The sequence below is a fragment of the Apodemus sylvaticus genome, chromosome 1, assembly GCF_947179515.1.
Source record: "Apodemus sylvaticus chromosome 1, mApoSyl1.1, whole genome shotgun sequence".
Lineage (NCBI taxonomy): Eukaryota > Metazoa > Chordata > Mammalia > Rodentia > Muridae > Apodemus > Apodemus sylvaticus.
In genome coordinates this window covers 182,891,838-182,909,167 of record NC_067472.1, presented here as the reverse complement: position 1 = coordinate 182,909,167, position 17,330 = coordinate 182,891,838, and the positions used below count along the sequence as shown (strand labels likewise).

Sequence of the window (17,330 nt, the reverse complement as noted above, 5' to 3'; positions counted from 1 at the left end):
CAGAGTTACCTGCTTCGCCCGAGGAATAGTCCACGGCGTGCACTTATAGCGTCGATGTGTATGCAATTTCTTAAGAGGATCGACGAACATGGTCGCGCCCAGAGATGCCATGTAGACCGCCATCTTTGAAAGATGCTTTCCGTACAGCAGAGGAAGCGCTTTCCAGTCTGATTATGTAGATCGGAGCACTGTGGTCGGTGTCTGTGCATCGCCCAATAAGAGGAGGTACGCGATGTCCTGAGTTCTGCTACACTGAGCAAACTAGTAGTGGCCACTCTGAATACCCCGCCCTCTGCTGGAACAAACCGTGCGGTACAGGGAATTCTGGAAAAGGGGGAAAAATTGAGAGGCTTGTAGTAGAAACCATTTGGAAATGAGGGGAGAAATCAAAGTGGTACAATCCACTTTACGGAAAAATCATTGATGGAAAGGGGAGAAAGTTCAGGATGGAACTCTGCTCCCGAGAAAACCCTCCCACCCACCCCAAGAGCCTCCGAATCAGTATCAGAGGCAACTGGAAGCGCGCCAAAATCCTTAATAGGACAAACCAAACTGGGAAATAGAGTAGAAGATGGGATAAATCCCGTGGGAGACACCACGGAGAAGGGAGTGGTCTGGGAGTCCTTCAGAAAAACAGAAAAATGCATGGATGAAGCCCGTTCATTTCCGTTATTCGCCACTCTAACCACCTCAAATAAACTAGAAGCCAGCTGTAAGAAAAAGAATAGTTAGGGGGGAACCGGAAAAGGGGAAATCATTTGGAATGTAAACAAAGAATATAGAAAAAAAATAGTTTAATGCCAGCCATGATGGCGCACACTTGTAGCCTCAGGACTCCGGGATGAAGGAATAGGTCAGGGTGAGATAGAAGGGGGTGGGGGGGAGGGGGAGAAAGAACTTAATATGACCAATATGTGACTAAAAGCACCTAAAATTAAAATATAATTTATAGATAGCAAGGCCCTTAGTGTGTAAATGAAGCCTTCATTTAATACCAGGGCTTACCCTCTAGATACTGAGTCAACTCAAGAGACTGACATTACAAGCTGAGACAGTGTCTCAGGGTTTAGGTGCTGGTGCTGGGCTTGCCTAGGACCGGAGTTCTGTTCCCAGTTCTGCCCCACCACAGGCAGCTCACAAATATGTCTGTAACGCTAGGTGATGTGGCATCCCCCTGCCTCTACAGGCACTTATGAATAAGTTAAAGTACATGCAGAAAAACAGGAAAACAAAACTTTTTAAAAGAACTGACAAAAAAAAAAAAAAAAAAAAAAGAACTGACAAAAGCCAGCGATGGTGGCACACTTCTTTAATCCCAGCACTAGAGAAGTAGAGGCAGGCCGAACTCTGAGTTCGAGGCCAGCCTGGTCTACAGAGTGAGTTCCAGGACAGCCAGGGCTATACAGTGAAACCCTGTCTCAAAAAACAAATCCAAAAAAAGAAAAAGAAAAAAGAAAAACCAAGAGAAAAAAAAAAAGATATTAGAATTGTAAATGAATGCTTCTATCTGCTTTATTAACATCAACTAATCTAGAGATTACTGTAACAACACAAATGTGGGACCGAATATACAAACTCATACACATAACTCATAAAATAGAATATTGTTTAGCTAAGAAAGGAAACACATGTAGAAATGAGTCCCATAAACACCAAAGTAAAGGTGCTGTGATGAAGCTTGCCTTTAGTCCAAGCATTTGTGAGCCAACAAAACTCATCTATGTGAGTTCGGTGCAAACTAAGTCTACACAGTGACTTGCCGGTTGGCCTAGAGTGAGACCCAGACTCAAAATAAATAAAAAAAATAAAAATAAGAATTCGAAGATAATTTTTTCACTACGTTATAACAGAACCCTATACCTACTCGGGAACAACCACTCATTTACAATTCTTTCTAAATCTGCTCGATTTTAATAACTAATATTCATTCTTTTTTAATATGCCACCTAAATGGATCATATAAATCCTATGCTGCGCCTCGCCAACAGAAAAGGACAAAACGGTGAATCCGTCGTCACCCTGAACATTCTTACAGTGAGTTACAAGTCCCAGAAATGTCCAGACTCAGGGTGTGGTATCTCAGAAATCATTTCAGCAACTTTGTTCCAGGAGACCAGTGCCACGCAGTTCCTTTTCTAGACTACATTTCCCAGAAACACATGCGACTCTACACAACTTCCGGCACAAACCTACTACAAAAACATACAGATATTCTCTGAGATTGGTTCTTATCATGGAAGGGGCCCGTGCCCGGGATGTCAGCCCTACATAGTGTGAGAGTTTCGGTCCGAGTTTGTATCTGTATCTAGGAATTTCGCGCCCAAAATCGCAAATGAGGAGCGGAGCTCCTCGGCCTGCCTCAGGCCGTGCCCTGGCGGGAAATCCGAGAATGGATGCCATTTTCCCCGCCAGTTCCAATCGCGGACTACATTTCCCAGAAGCGTCCGCGAATTCTAGGCAGCCCCTTCTTTTGCCTGCGGGACCCTCGTCGTCCGGGGACGGAAAAGTGTAAGACGAGCGGCCTAGGCCCTTGTTAAGTCTCCAAAGGTGCGGTCCTGGGGTCTGAAAGGAAATACCAGTCAGTATCTGAGATGTCAGGTCAGTAGGAGCTGGTCTAGCTGGGTGAGCAGCAGTGAGGTTTTGGCTATGTGTAAGTGTGACCTTAAGTGACCCTAGAACGCAGAGAGTGCGTGGCTGTGATTTTTAGGTTTCTTTGGTGGGTGTGTCAATGACCTGCGAACATGCGCAGAGCTGTGTGTGTACGTATGCACATTTTCTTTATTCGTATGTGTGATTAGCAACTTTGTGGCAGCGTGTTTGAACCTATTGTGTGTAACGGTATAACTCGTGTATGAGGGTATATCAGATAGTAATTACACTTCCACGATTGTTAATCTGTGGGGGTTTGTGTGTATGTTTGTATACTATGTGTATTGGGTACCTGTGACTATGAGGATTTTTGAGTGTGATTATGTGATACAATGAGTGTGGTTGGATGTAGCTGATCTTTGCTACTTTGTGGGTTCCTTTACCCCCCCCCACCTTCTCCCCACCGACACCTTTATACCACGCACACACACACACACACACACACACACACACACCACCCTCCCGCTAGATAGGAGAGAAAGAAAAATAGATGGGGAAGCGAGAGAGACAGACAGACAGAGACCCTTGAATCTAATTTGTTTCTTCTTGTTTCTTCCTTGAACATGACAACTAACAAACTGTAACCATAGTCCCTGAACAGCCAACAGCCACCAATCCTGTTTGTTTGGACCCTAGCATTTATGTACCCTCCAAAAAGTTCTCCGAATTTCAAATGTCACACAATTGCAGAAACTATCAGCAGCTGGCAAAACCATGCCTCTGCTAGAGCACGAGGCAAATCAGATGCTTTGACGTAGCCCCATGTCCCACACCTGGGATTAAAACAAAAACATACTCTTAGAATATTTCTGTGTTTTTTAATGACACCAAAATTCCAGAATTCTCATTCCAATTGGAAGATGGCATGTAATTGTCAGGCTGACAGTATGTATGTCTTAGCAGCTGTTCTGTCAAATGTGTGATTGTATATAATTCCATGAGGGCAACTGGAGGTAATTATAACTGTTGTGTGGCTCCATAGTGAGTGTGCTGTTGTGACCATCTGTAACACTGTAGGTTCTATCAATGTGGGTGTGGTTGCATCCTCAGGATGGATGTGTGACTAACTATCCAACCATACATTGTTGTGCTGTGGGTTTGTGGATTTGGCATGGCCCTGACTGCCCACGTGACTCCAATTTTCTGTACTAAGAGACCCCAGTGAGATGAGAACAGAGTTCAGTATTGGACAACTTAGGCTCCATTCCTTCTCTGACTCTAGACATCATCATGAGAACCTAGACTTCTCCCTGGGTGACTGGTTCGGATCCAGGGTGGCCTATTATTAAAAGGCTTAGGACTTCATGACCTGCTTTTTTGTTTTGTTTTCTGTTCCCCAGCCCCACTCCTCCCGAGGAACCCAGTGGAGAAAAGAGGAATGGCTGTGGACCACGCCAAAAATAAGGTACACTGAAGTTTCTGTTGGGATGAGTCACAAATATTGTATTCTCTGGCGATGGAACTGGCAACTACTGGCTACTAGGATGTGTAAATGTTACTTCTATACCTCCATTAAAAGTAAGGTGACCGGGCTGGTGAGATGGCTCAGCGGTCAAGAGCACTGACTGCTCTTCCGAAGGTCCTGAGTTCAAATCCCAGCAACCACATGGTGGCTCACAACCATCCGTAATGAGATCCAATGCCCTCTTCTGATGTGTCTGAAGACAGCTACAGTGCACTTACATATAATAATAAATAAATCTTAAAAAAAAAAAAGTAAGGTGACCTTCCCCAGCCTACTACTTGAATAAGGAATGTGTCTTTAAACTATATAGATGTCTTATGTCTTAACACAGACTCAAGTGACCAGTTCTTCAAATTATCCATTCATGAGAATGGCAGAAACTCAGACATAGACACATGGCCTGTTTTTGTTTCTTTCTAAACACATATCTAATCTATAATGTGGTTATTTCAAAGAATCTGGGAAACAGAGCCAAGTTCAATCTCTGCTACACAAGAATAACCTCAGTCTGGTCGATTTCCTTTTCATGATCTTTTCAAGGGTAGGATCTTATAGCATTCACCTTTCCATATATTTGGGCTGAAAATTATGTGAGGCAGTTGTGTGGTTTGGTTGTCGTTTTCTTTCTTTTGATTTTTGAGACAGGCTGGTCTCGAATTCTGCATGGAGCTGAGCATGACCTTATACTTTTTTTTTTTTTTTTTTTTTTGGAGACAGGAACTCACTCTGTAGAACAGGCTGCCCTCGAACTCAGAAATCCGCCTGCCTCTGCCTCCCAGAGTGCAGGGATTACAGGCATGCGCCACCACCACCCGGCGACCTTATACTTCTAGTTCTCCTGCCTCCACTTCCCTGAGCTGCAATTACAGTTATGAATCACCTGTATTTGATTCATACTTCTGCATGTATGTATGCATGTTCAGCAGCACATACATGCAGTGCTGGTGGAGGTTGTGAGGTACCATGTGGAGACTGGGAACCAAACCCAGGTGCACTGCAAGAGCACGAAGCACTCTTCACCTCCGAGCCAGCACTCGACTCCCATCTCGAGATTTTTGTCTAGTTGGTTGTATTTGGCTCGGAGACGGGGTCCCACCGTAACCCAGGCTAACTCCAAGCTTTAAATCAGTGGATTTCAACCTTCCTAATGCTGCGGCCTTTAATGCAGTTCTTCCTGTTGTGGTGACCCCCAACTATAACATTGTTTTGTGGCTCCTTCATGAATATAATTTTGCTACTGTAATGAATCATAATGTAAATATCTGCTATGCCGGATACTTGATTATCCAGAACCACTTGATTGTCTAGAGCCACTGCTCTAGATTCCCCTGCTTCAGCCTGCTAGTACTAGATTACTGGCAGAAGCCACCATGCCAAGTTCTGTACAAGGGTTTGAGTCCTGCTTTGCTTTTAAAAATCCAAGCCAGGCAATGGTAGCACACACCTTTAATCCCAGCACTCAGGGGGCAGAAGCAGGCAAGACCTCTCTGAGTCTGAGGCCAGCCTGGTCTACATAGTTAGTTCTAGGACAGTCAGGACTACATAGAAAAACTCTGTCTCAAACAAACAACAACAACAACAAAACAGAATTTACTAAATGAGGATCAGGCTGATTTCTGTGAGTTGAAGGCTAGCTCTTGGTCTGTCTATTGAGGACTATATAGTGAGATTCTTTGTCTAAAAGAAAATCTATGGTTGCCTTATTACAAATAACATTTGCTGGGCATTTCACATTTCTTGAAGGCATCATTTAATACTTACATTATGATTCATAACAGTAGCAAAATTACATTTATGAATTGTACCTTACACCTATACTTCATACTGTACAAAACCATTACTCCAACAGGTACCAATTTACAATACAGTTTTTACAAGTTAAATTTTCATCAGTGGTTCATAAATATCATCATTCTGTCCTCTAACTTTCAACCCTTTGGTATTGCAATATTGGGTGAATCTATTGATAATAAGTGATGATTAAGACTAATGACATAAGGGGCTAGGGATGCCCTTCAGGGGGTAGAGTGCTTACCCTGTTCATGTGAGGCCCTGGGTTCAAGTCTCCAGCACCACATTAAGCATCCACGGTGGTGCAGCCCTGTAATCCCAGCACCTGGGAGGTAGCAGCAGAAAGAGGAGAAGCTCAGGTCATCCTCGGCCACACAGAGAACCCGTGGCCCTCACAGACACGTGCGATCCTGTCTAAAACACAGGTCTGGCAAGATGGCTCCGCAAATGCTGTGCCGGCTGCCAAGCCTCAGGGTGAGGGTTCAATTCCTGTGACCGACAGGTTGGACCGAGAAACCTGGCGCTCTCACGGGTTGTCCTCTCACGTCCATTCACGCACAATTAAACAAATGTAATTTTAGAAGTATAACACATGTTCCTAAAATATTGAAAAGCAGGTTGTCGTAGGACTCGTTTTTAAGAATGCACGCACTTGTTTAAGCAGAGGCAGCACCTGTCTCTCTCTCTGACACCTCCTTCCCTCTCTGCTTGCTCTCCCTCTCCCAAGGATGATGTTTATTTTGTCTTCCATAACCCAAAGATTAATTTTGCTTGTACCACATTTTATATGAACAGAATCACAAAACGTCTATACTTTGTGTTGGTTCCTTTTGCTGGGTATTATGTTAGAAAATGTCGCGAAGGCGCTGTTTGATAATATATGGTATAAATGATGAGATTGACCCATGTTGCTACACGTAGTTTAGAGTTCTTCATTATTACTGCCATCTAAATTTTCATTGTAAGAAGTCAGATAAGGCGGCCCCTGTCATCTCAGTACTCAAGAGGTTCAGGCATCAGGAGTGTGAGATTGAGGCCAGCCCGGGCTACAGAGTGAGTTCGCAGCCAGCGTTCCCAGTCTACAAGATCCCATCTTAGAAAATACATGTTTTAAAATTGTGGACAATGGCACAGCTTATATCACTATTGTCATTTGAATTGTTTTCAACATTATACAATTACGAACTGGACATTTTGTGTCTTTCAGTACACATGTGCAATGTGTTGTTTTTGTTTTATGCAAATCCCTAGTTGTAAAATTGCTAAATTACACATGCATTCCCCTTGAATTGGTGCTGACGTCCCAGTCTGCAGGTCCAGCTGCAGTGTGTAAGAGCGCACACTGAGACAGGAAGCTTCCCTAGAGATAAAGGGAATAGTTTATAATAAAATAGCTGGACAAGATGATGTATGCCTTAGTCCCAGCACTTGAGATGCAGAGGCAGACAATCTCTATGAGTTCAAGGCCAGCCTGAACTCATACACATACATAGCAAGTTCCAGGCCCACCAAGGCTACCTAGTGTGATCCTGTCTCAAGTATCACATAAAGTATGGGTAATATTTGTTCCATATTCTCACTAGCGTTCTAACAAGGAAAGTAGTCAGTTTTTATCTGACTGCTGTAAGCATTCATGGTAAGACTTGTGTAGTTTCTGGGGTGTTTCTTTCCTTGCCAGTCTTACTTTCTCAGAACCTTCTCTCACTCCAGGAGAGCAGCCTTGAGTAAGATTGGCCGAATCCGGGATGGAGAGATGGCTCAGTGGTTAAGAACACTGGTTGCTCTTTTAGAGGTCCCGAGTTCAATTCCCAGCAACCACATGGTGGCTCATAACCATCTATAGTGAGATTCCATGTCTTCTTCTGGTGTGTCTGAAGACATTGACAATGTACTCATATACATAAAATCTTTAAAAAAAATAAAAGGATTGGCCATATCCTACAGTACTTAAAACCATGGCTGAGGTAACTGATGTATCTTCCCTGACAGTCCATTACTTTTTCCATATGAGATAGTTACAGTGGTGTGAATACTACAGCCCAGCCATTCAGGAGGCTGCCTTTGCTGTCCAGCGCTGACATCTGTGGTGATAAGGAATCCTGCCAGGATCCTGTCCTTGATCTCATGCTAGCTAGCTAATCCTCCATCGTCCCTCAGTGCCCCTCATTTTCAAGCAACATTAGTAGTTTCATTCAGCAAATAGCTGATCATCTTTTCTTGGCTTTTTCCCAGGCACCGTAACGGACAGGAGAATAATGGAGTGTTCAGAGTAAGCGGGGAATTGTAGAATAAACTTGTCCTGCCTGGGCTGTGATCTGATGAGGTGGCAGTGTGAGTCACTTAGCTGGAGAGATGCGCTGAGAAGCCAAAGTCATGTCTGTAAACTAGCATTTTCCAGTGATAAAGGATGGGAAACGGGGTTGGTAGTTTCAAAAGTTGAAAGATTTGCTAGCTTTATGAGGCTTTGAGGATTGTAAGTAAAGATCTCTTGTGGCATTTATGAAGCAAGTTTAACTTGAAGTCCAATAGGAAATGTGGGTGATGCCGATTTTGTATATGAATCTTTAGTTGTATTTATTTCAGATAGGGACAAGTATGATACTGGATGAGTCTAATAAGTCTGACCAGTGTGTATGAGCTGTTAAGATTGTACATTCAAAAAAATCTAAACATTTGTCCACCAGAAAAAATAATCTGTATTAAGAAGAAATGAATGATTAATTTGGTGTTTGAAACCAGGGCATTATGCAGATGCTTTATGAGTGGGCTAACTCCCCAGCCCTATTGTGTGAAGACTTGGTCACACTATAAAGCTAAGGCTGGTCTTGAACTCACTATGCAAGCTGGGCTGACAGCTCAACTCAAAATCAATCCCCTTGCCTCACCCTCACTGGGGCTGGGATTGTAGTCATGCGGCACCATGCCTGGCTTTGTGACCTGTGTCTGGATGGACAGACAGTCCAGGGGTACTGGGTCTTGGTGACGTCATGGGGTGGCACATTTGCTCAGCCGGACAACACAAGCACCAACATTTTGGAAGTGCTTTTTGTGTTACACACCTGGGTGTGTTTATTGTTTCAGAAAGCGGTGGTGTTCAGTGATGTGTCTCTGGACTTCTCTCAGGAGGAGTGGGAGTGTCTGGGCCCTGCACAGAGAGACTTGTACAAAGATGTGATGCTGGAGAACTATAGCAACCTGCTGTCAGTGGGTAAGGACACCTGTACCAACAGTGCAGCCATCTCTGGAGTGTCTGCTTCTTCCTCAAGGACTCTCTCGGCTGCCTTTCAAGTGTGCCACCCGAGTTCCTGCTCCCTGTTTGCAAATCCATGGTTTGAGCTGGGCTGAAACAGAAACCTGGGCACAGGCCACTCTAGGGCTGTGGCTGAAGCTGCTTCCTCGTCTTTGGCTGCTCCCGTCTTGGCATCTCTTGCCTGGTGATCGAGGGATTGCATCTTTTTCCCACAGCATAACTATGTTCCGTATCTTTTCTTGTAAGCAGGACTTCACATTCCCAAGCCGCAGGTGATCTCTCTATTGGAGCAAGGCAAAGAGCCCTGGATGATTGGTAAAGAGCTTACGAGAGGCCTGTGCTCGGGTGAGTGAGAAAACGCACACACTCACACACACACAAAACACACACACACACACACACACACACACACACGCATGCACACACACACACACACGTTGTTGGGAATGACCTCTGGAAGAGGTCTAATGCTCTTTAACAGCTGAGCCATCTCTCCAGCCCCTTGGTTGTTATTCTGCCAAAAACCTAAGTCTGAGTGAGAAAAGCAAGTTCTTTTTTTAAAAAAGCATTTTTATTTTTATTAGTTTCATTTATGTATTTATTGCATGGGGCGAGTGTGTGGGGGTCAAAGGACAACCATGAGAGTTCCGTGCTCTCTGTGCATGGTGTGGGTCTGGGGGTCAGACTCGGTCATCACATTTGGTTTGGTTTTTACGTAGGTACGGTTTTATAACTGGCTTCTCAGCCTTTACCTTCTCTCATCTATCCAGAGGTCAGATGCCTAAAATCCCAACCTTCTAACAACCTGACTCACCCTCTGGTAACCAGGTTCAATACAAAAGCTTTTTCCTTTCTTTTAAAGATGTGTTATTTTACATGTATGGGGCTGGGTGTGTGTGGCATGTGTGCACCACCAGATGTGTTATATCAGTGGGCCTGAGTGTGTAGTGTATGTGCACCACCAGTGGTGGACTGGTGCCCATGGTCCAGAAGACTTCATAAAATCCTCTGGAACCGAAGTCACAGATATTTGCGCGCACCGTATAGGCACTGGGAACTGAAGCGCAGTCCTTGCAGTACAGTAGCAGCACACATTCCTGACCGCTGGGCCATCCCAGAACCAGACCCCAGGCCTGTTAAGGCCTCTCACAGACTGCCTCAGCAGCAGGGCAGACATGCTGCTGCTGCCCTTCAGAGACTCTCAAGGGTTTTGATGTTCATGGCGGAAAACCAGGACAAAGATCAATGTGGCAGTGTATGTTTATAATCTGAGGGGCTGAAGGGATGGCTCAGCGGGTAAGAGCGCTGACTGCTCTTCCGAAGGTCATGAGTTCAAATCCCAACACCCACATGGTGGCTCACAACCATCCGTAAAGAGATCTGACGCCCTCTTCTGATATCCAAAGACAGCTACAGTGTACTTACATACAATAAATAAATAAATCTGAAAAAAAGCTGATCTCATTATAATCTGAGCAGCTAGAGAGACTGGGGCAAGACAATCTATAGAGTTCAAAACCAGGCAGAGTTACATAGTAAGACCTTGTCTCAGGAGACATTCCTTTAATCCTTGCACTTGGGAAGCAGAGGATCTCTTGAGTTCAAGGCCAATCAGGGCTAGATAGTGAGACCCTGTCTCAAAAAAATACAGAAGACCAAATGTATTATTTGTTATATTTGTTTCATGTCTTGTGAAACAACTATTCCGACTTACATCCATATTTAAGAGTCGTTGTTGGAAGCATTGGTGGCACAAACCTTTAACCTAGTACTGAGGTGGCAGAGGCAGGCTGATCCCTAGGAGTTCAAGGTCAGCCTGGTCTATAGATCAAGTTCCAGGATAGCCAGGGCTACACAGAGAAACCCTGTCTCCAAAACAAGACAATGCTTGTTGGTAACTTGTTTTCACCACGGTCTCCTCTGCTCCCATGGTAGATCTGGTTAACTTCCCTGTGCTCTTTGTCCATTTCTGTTTTAGATCTCCGTAAGGGCCTGTGTCATTTACTTAGTAGACAGTATATTCACTTTCCTTTTTTCATTTGCAGTATGAAAGTCTAAAGTTTTTCCAAATAATAGAGGAAAAGAATGTATTTGCTACTTTCCTTTTCTTCCAGCTCTGGAGTCAATGTGTGAAAGCAAGCTGTTATCTCTAAAGAAGGAAGTTTATGAGATAGAATCCTGCCAGAGGGAGTTAATGAGACTCTCAAAGCAAGGCCTGGAGTACTCCAGTTTTGGAGACGTTCTGGAATGTGGAAGCCCATTTCAAAGTGGACATGGAGGCCAGGAATTACTCCCTCATGACTACATGCCCACATTTGTCCAGCAGACTTTCTTTACCCTACATCAGATTATTAATAATGGTGAGAAGCCCTATGAATGTAAGAAGTGTAGAAAGGTCTTTACCCAGAACTCACAATTTATTCAACATCAAAGAATTCATATTGGGGAAAAGTCTTATGAATGTAAGGAGTGTGGGAAGTTCTTCAGTTGTGGGTCACATGTCACTCGACATCTGAAAATTCACACCGGTGAAAAGCCCTTTGAGTGCAAAGACTGCGGGAAGGCCTTTAGCTGCAGCTCATACCTGTCTCAGCATCAGAGGATCCACACTGGTAAGAAACCTTACGAGTGTAAGGAATGCGGGAAAGCCTTTAGCTACTGCTCAAATCTCATTGACCATCAGCGAATTCACACTGGGGAGAAGCCTTATGCGTGCAAAGTATGTGGAAAAGCTTTTACAAAGAGTTCACAACTTTTTCAGCACGTGCGAGTTCATACAGGTGAGAAGCCTTATGAATGTAAGGAATGTGGCAAGGCCTTTACCCAGAGCTCGAAGCTTGTTCAGCATCAGAGAATCCACACTGGGGAGAAACCCTATGAGTGCAAGGAATGCGGGAAGGCCTTTAGCAGTGGCTCGGCCCTCACAAATCATCAGAGAATCCACACTGGGGAGAAACCCTATGAGTGCAAGGAATGCGGGAAGGCCTTCACTCAGAGCTCCCAGCTCCGGCAGCATCAAAGAATCCATGCTGGCGAGAAACCTTTTGAGTGCCTTGAATGTGGGAAGGCCTTCACTCAGAACTCACAGCTTTTTCAACATCAGCGAGTCCATTCAGATGAGAAACCTTATGAGTGTAATAAATGCGGAAAGGCCTTTAACAAGTGCTCAAACCTTACCAGACATCTGAGAACTCATCGTGATGACAAGCCTTGTAGCTGTGACAAATGTGGGAAGACGTTTAGTAATGAGTCGGACCTTATCCGCCATCAGGAAATTCATACTAACGAATAATAAAAAATCATGCTTGAGAGTTACTCTCTGACATTGTCCGACTAGATATTTGCATTTTCCTCTGAATTATCTGACTGTGGGTTATGAGTTCCAGGCCTGCATTCATGGTCCTCTCCCACACCAATGCGAGTTGCTCATTAGGTTTCTTTCACCTCTTGCTTGGAGATCTGCCATACTGTTGTTGATGTTGGCTCATATTTTTAGGTCTGTCTGTTGTCTTCTAAACTGTGTTTGTTCTGATGCTTGTGCTCACAGCACTGTGTTTTAATTGTGTAAGCTTTAATGAGTTAAGTTCCTCATAGAGCTCCAGTGTTGGATCTGAGGTGGCCCCGGTTGTACTGCTGTGTCTCATGAGCTTGTTTTTATTTTTTACTATAAGTTGAAAAAACGAGAAAACTAGAAAATCCAAAGCTCAGACATGAAGATGAACTGTGATTGTACTGATGATAGATGACGACTATCAAATCGGTAGAACCAGTTCTGCGGAAGATGTGTAGTTATGGTGTTTGTGTTTTATCATGCTAAAAAAAAAATCATCTTCGTAATTGCTTTTTGAGCAAATACAGATTCTACTTTTAAAGATTTACTTAATATTTTCTAAATGACTATTATTCATGTTATGGTTGCTTCTTAATTTTTCCATTTATAAAAGCTGTCTCCATTATTATGACTCCAAACTTATATTTGGATGTCTGATGTTTTGTTTCTCCTAAAAACAAGAACATTTAATGCTGAATTTATTTTCTCCTCGTATGCTATTTTGTAAACCTTTTCATTAACCCTAATCCTGGTGTCATGCCAGAAAGGTAATTGCAGTTAGGGAAGTGTTACTTTTCCATATTTTTTTCTTATGTTATCAGTAGTTGTTTCCTCTTTTACATATTCAGTCATGTGTATGTATTAGTTTGCTGTGTGAACTCATAAATAGAACTTAGATCTATTCCTAGCATACAGTACGGGTTTAATAAAAGGTTTCTCAGTTATATTTGTACACTGTTTCCTAATTTTCTCTATGATTTGTGGAAAGGGCCTTTGGGGTGAGGGTGTGCTGGGGATGCACACCAGGGCTTCACGTGGCCAGGCAAGCACTCACTGAGCTGTGGGCCAGCCCCTCACCGGAGTTAAGCTAGTGTTTACTACTAGCCCACTTCTCCCAGCTTCAGGAAAATGACTTTTAACTGCCACATACCATTATCAAAACTGGAAGATTCATGATGGAAAAAGAGAAATAAAGCCTCTCATCTACTGCTTATTGAATCACCAGTGGGAAAGCATACTGTGGATAGTGGTCTTTGTCTAGACACCTCCCGCCCCTCCCCGCCCCTCTCTAAGGTTTTACTTTGTAGCTCTGGCTGGACTGGAAGTCAGATAAAAAGCTATAAAAAGCCAGCAGAGGCTGAAAGAGAAGGGAGTGGGGGTGGGGGGCGTCCAGGTTGCCAACGAATACAGTGAGGAGAGTGCAGGAGCCGCCTGCTGACTGAGCATAAAAATAGGAGAGGACCTGAGCTGAGCCAGAGAAAGCAGCCACAGCAGAGCGAGAAAAGGAGGAGCCAAACTGAGACTGAGCGGGTAGGCTAGGACAGTTGTTACAGTTTAGAACAGCTAGCTTCGGGGAACTGGGGGAAGAGTGTTGAAGCACACTGTTCCGGACTGGGGGAGGAATGGCTGGGAGATACATCTGAAGGGGCTGCCAGGGAGAACTGGTTACTGTGTGTAAGAAAGGGAGACATTAAAAGAAAAAGCACTTATTTTGTCAGGGGCATCCAACAAGACAGGCTATTTGTAGCAAAAAGATAGGAAAAGAAAATACAAGCCCTGTAATCCCAGCACCCTGGGAGGCAGAGGCAGGTGGATTTCTGAGTTCCAGGCCAGCCTGGTCTACAGAGTGAGTTCTAGGACAGCCAGAGCTACACAGAGAAACCCTGTATCAAAAACAAATCCAAAAATAAATAAATAAATAAAGTCCAGAAAATACATACTTTACAAGAGACCTGGTGAATCCTCTCAGTTTTAGGGATTTCCTGCAGCTTTGAGTTCTTGATTTTTTAAGGAGAGTTCCTGCAGTGGAATATTTTCACTTTCCCAATAGACCAGTGGTTCTCAACCTGTGAGTTCAACCCCCTGGCAAACCTCTATCTCCAAAAACATTTACTTTATGAATCATAACAGCTGTTATGCCCTGATTCCATGGGCAACCCAGGAGAACTCAAGAACTGCAGAGTCCACTGTAATGTTACATAGCAGTCTCTTTATGACTACTCTCAACCCCGTTTGCAAACAGTCCCACAACATAGGCCAGGAGGGCAAAGGTCGACGGTCGAGCTTGGGTGTCAGGCGCTTTATACACTGAATAGTTAGGAATTCTTTGAATGTTTAGGGCAGGGAGAGGGGGAAGGCCAGTTAGATGAGTCACAGTTCAGCCACTACACCATTTGGCAGGGCTGTGGAAACCATGATGCTGAAAGAGGGATTCTTCTGACCTAGAGGTTATCTTTAGTGGAGCTATCTGGAACTAGTTTTATGACTGGCCATAACTATGGCCTCTAATTGCCTTTTTTTTTCCTATGATTAAGCCTGGGGGCCTAATTTCTCTTCCCCAAGGACAGACTCCAGCTGCACCTGGTTATCTGGGAGTGTGCTGGTCTAGGCACCACTGTAGCTGGGGAGTTTTCGCCATTTGTCTAACTTTGTCTAACTTGAGCTGGCACCTGCGACTTCTTGAGTCTTCTCGGAGCGGCTAGGGGGAAGGAGAGAGGGGAGGGGGTCTCCCCGAGTTTGCTACAGGGGGCAGTGAGTGGGGAGACCCAAATGCAGAGGCAAGCAAGCTGCTCTTGTGCTTGGGGAGAGCCGAACTTCTGAGTGGAAAACGCACAGCCAAGCAAGCCCTTAGCATGCTCCTGGAGTCGCTAGCATGCGCACACTCCTGGCTTGCTGAGGGGAACGCTTGGGGGGCAAGGGGGGGGGAATGCTGAAATGAGCTGCCCGAGCACTTCACGGCAAAGTTACAGCTACGAATTAGCCATGAAACTAATGTTATGGTCAGAGACATCACAACATGAGGCTCTGTATTAAAGGGGAAATTAGGAAGGTTGAGAACCAGAACATCCTCCAGGATGGAATGTTTTGTCTCAAAGGAAACAACAGGTCGTGCTTTGCCAAGAATGGAAGGGCGTGGATAGAGATAGCAATAATAGAATTAAATACCTGAATAATAAAACAACACTTCTTTGTACATCAGTTAAGAGAACAAACCCCTATTGTACATTTCATCCCATGAAAAGGGGGATTGGAGGAGGAAGATACAGTTAGTTACATAAAGTGGATAATCGGGTGTGGCGCCTCATCGCTAGGGCCTAGAGAGATGCTCATGCAGGAGGATTGAGAGCTTGGTACCATGTTGGGCTGTGTCTCCAATAGCAAATGATTTTTTTTTTAAGTCTATAAAATACTTAATAAGAATTAATAATATTTGAACTTAAAGAACCCTCTTTAGGAGTCATGAAACTGTAGAATTAATGATACAGATTGCACAACTTTGTAAATATCCTGAAATTTAGAAAACACTTTAAAGGAGTGATCAGGATAGCATGCCATTTTTGTCAAATCAGAACTGCATGGTGAGGCGGGCGTGGTGGCACACGCCTGTAATCCCGGCACTTGGGAGGCAGAGGCAGGTGGATTTCTGAGTTCGAAGCCAGCCTGGTCTACAGAGTGAGTTCCAGGACAGCCAGGACTACATAGAGAAACCCCGTCTTGAAAAAACCAAACAAAAACAAAAACAAACAAACCAAAAAACTGCATGGTGGTGGTATACGTGTTTAATCCCAGCATTTGGGAGGCATAGCCAAGTGGATCTCGGAGCTTGAGGCCAGGTTAGTCTACTGAACAAGTTCCAGCACAGCCAGGGCTACACAGAGAGGCCCTGTGTTGTGTAGCTCACCCCTGCACATAGGGTATCAACTGGCTATGAAGGTGGCCTGCAAGTTCATATGTGTTGTGGATTTGACTGAATGCTTGTGTTATGGACTCCCAAAATTGCATAATAAATCTGCATGTGAGACGCTGAAGGTCCCTACCCCCAACTGGCTCTGACTGGCAAATAAAGTTGCCGACAGCCAATGGCTGGGCAGGGAGACGGAGGCGGGACTTTAGGATTCTAGGGCAAAGGGACCACAGAGGAAGAGGCAGAACTGCCGTGCAGGAGAAGCAGAAGGACCAGGCTTAGGGAGAGCATACAGTCATGTAAGGGCCAGGGCAGAGCGGCCCCTGCGGGGAAGAGACGGGCGTTGGGTCTGGGGTAGCAAAGATGGAATATAGATTTTAGTAAGTAATGATTCCGGAGTATCGGAGGGGAAGCGTTAGCAGTGTGGATGTTTGGGAGTGGCCCAGCCATTGAGCTAATAAAGGCATATTAAATATAAGGATGCTTGTGTGTGTGTGTGCGTGTGCGTGTGCGTGTGCGTGTGCGTGTGTGTGTGTGTGTGTGTCTTTCATTTGAGAATCCAGAGCATTGGAGCAAGTAGTGTAAAAGTCCATCGGAAGACCCCCATTCAATAAGGCCAGAGACCGAAATCGCTGCAATCTGCAAGAGGTTTATTGTTCCAGTGTACTTTGGGGTCCCCAGCACGCAGGCAAGAGGAGACCCTGAACTCACAAAGCATACCCTTTTTATGAACATTTTGGCGGGGTCGCCTGACTTGGACGACTGCGAACCCTGAACAACATTTACAATTATTGGTCAACTCGAATGGGGGGGTTGTCTCCGCCATTTGGCCCTGTCCTGCCCACCTTGCCAACTCTCCGTGGGGTTCTGACCATGATGCTATCGAGCTCCTGCCGCCACCAACTCTCTGGAGCTGCTGGAACCTAGGCCCGAAAACTCT

At 44.7% G+C, this 17,330-nt stretch overlaps 1 protein-coding gene across 4 annotated transcripts; it reads left to right on the top strand.

The window, feature by feature from the left end:
• Window positions 1-2,253: 2,253 nt before the first annotated feature.
• Window positions 2,254-13,690, top strand: LOC127671896 (zinc finger protein 383). Of its 4 annotated transcripts, none has more exons than XM_052166990.1 (5): window positions 2,254-2,508; window positions 3,990-4,054; window positions 8,987-9,113; window positions 9,402-9,500; window positions 11,270-13,690. In XM_052166990.1, the coding sequence occupies exons 1-5, from the start codon at window positions 2,394-2,396 to the stop codon at window positions 12,445-12,447; spliced, it is 1,584 nt and encodes a 527-aa protein (XP_052022950.1). In that variant the 5' UTR covers window positions 2,254-2,393; the 3' UTR covers window positions 12,448-13,690. The 4 variants fall into 4 exon arrangements, with proteins under 4 accessions (XP_052022950.1, XP_052022959.1, XP_052022976.1 ...); XM_052166999.1 differs by having other exon boundaries at window positions 2,256-2,508; window positions 9,405-9,500; window positions 11,270-13,689; XM_052167016.1 differs by having other exon boundaries at window positions 2,442-2,547; window positions 11,270-13,688.
• The last annotated feature ends 3,640 nt before the right edge of the window (window positions 13,691-17,330 follow it).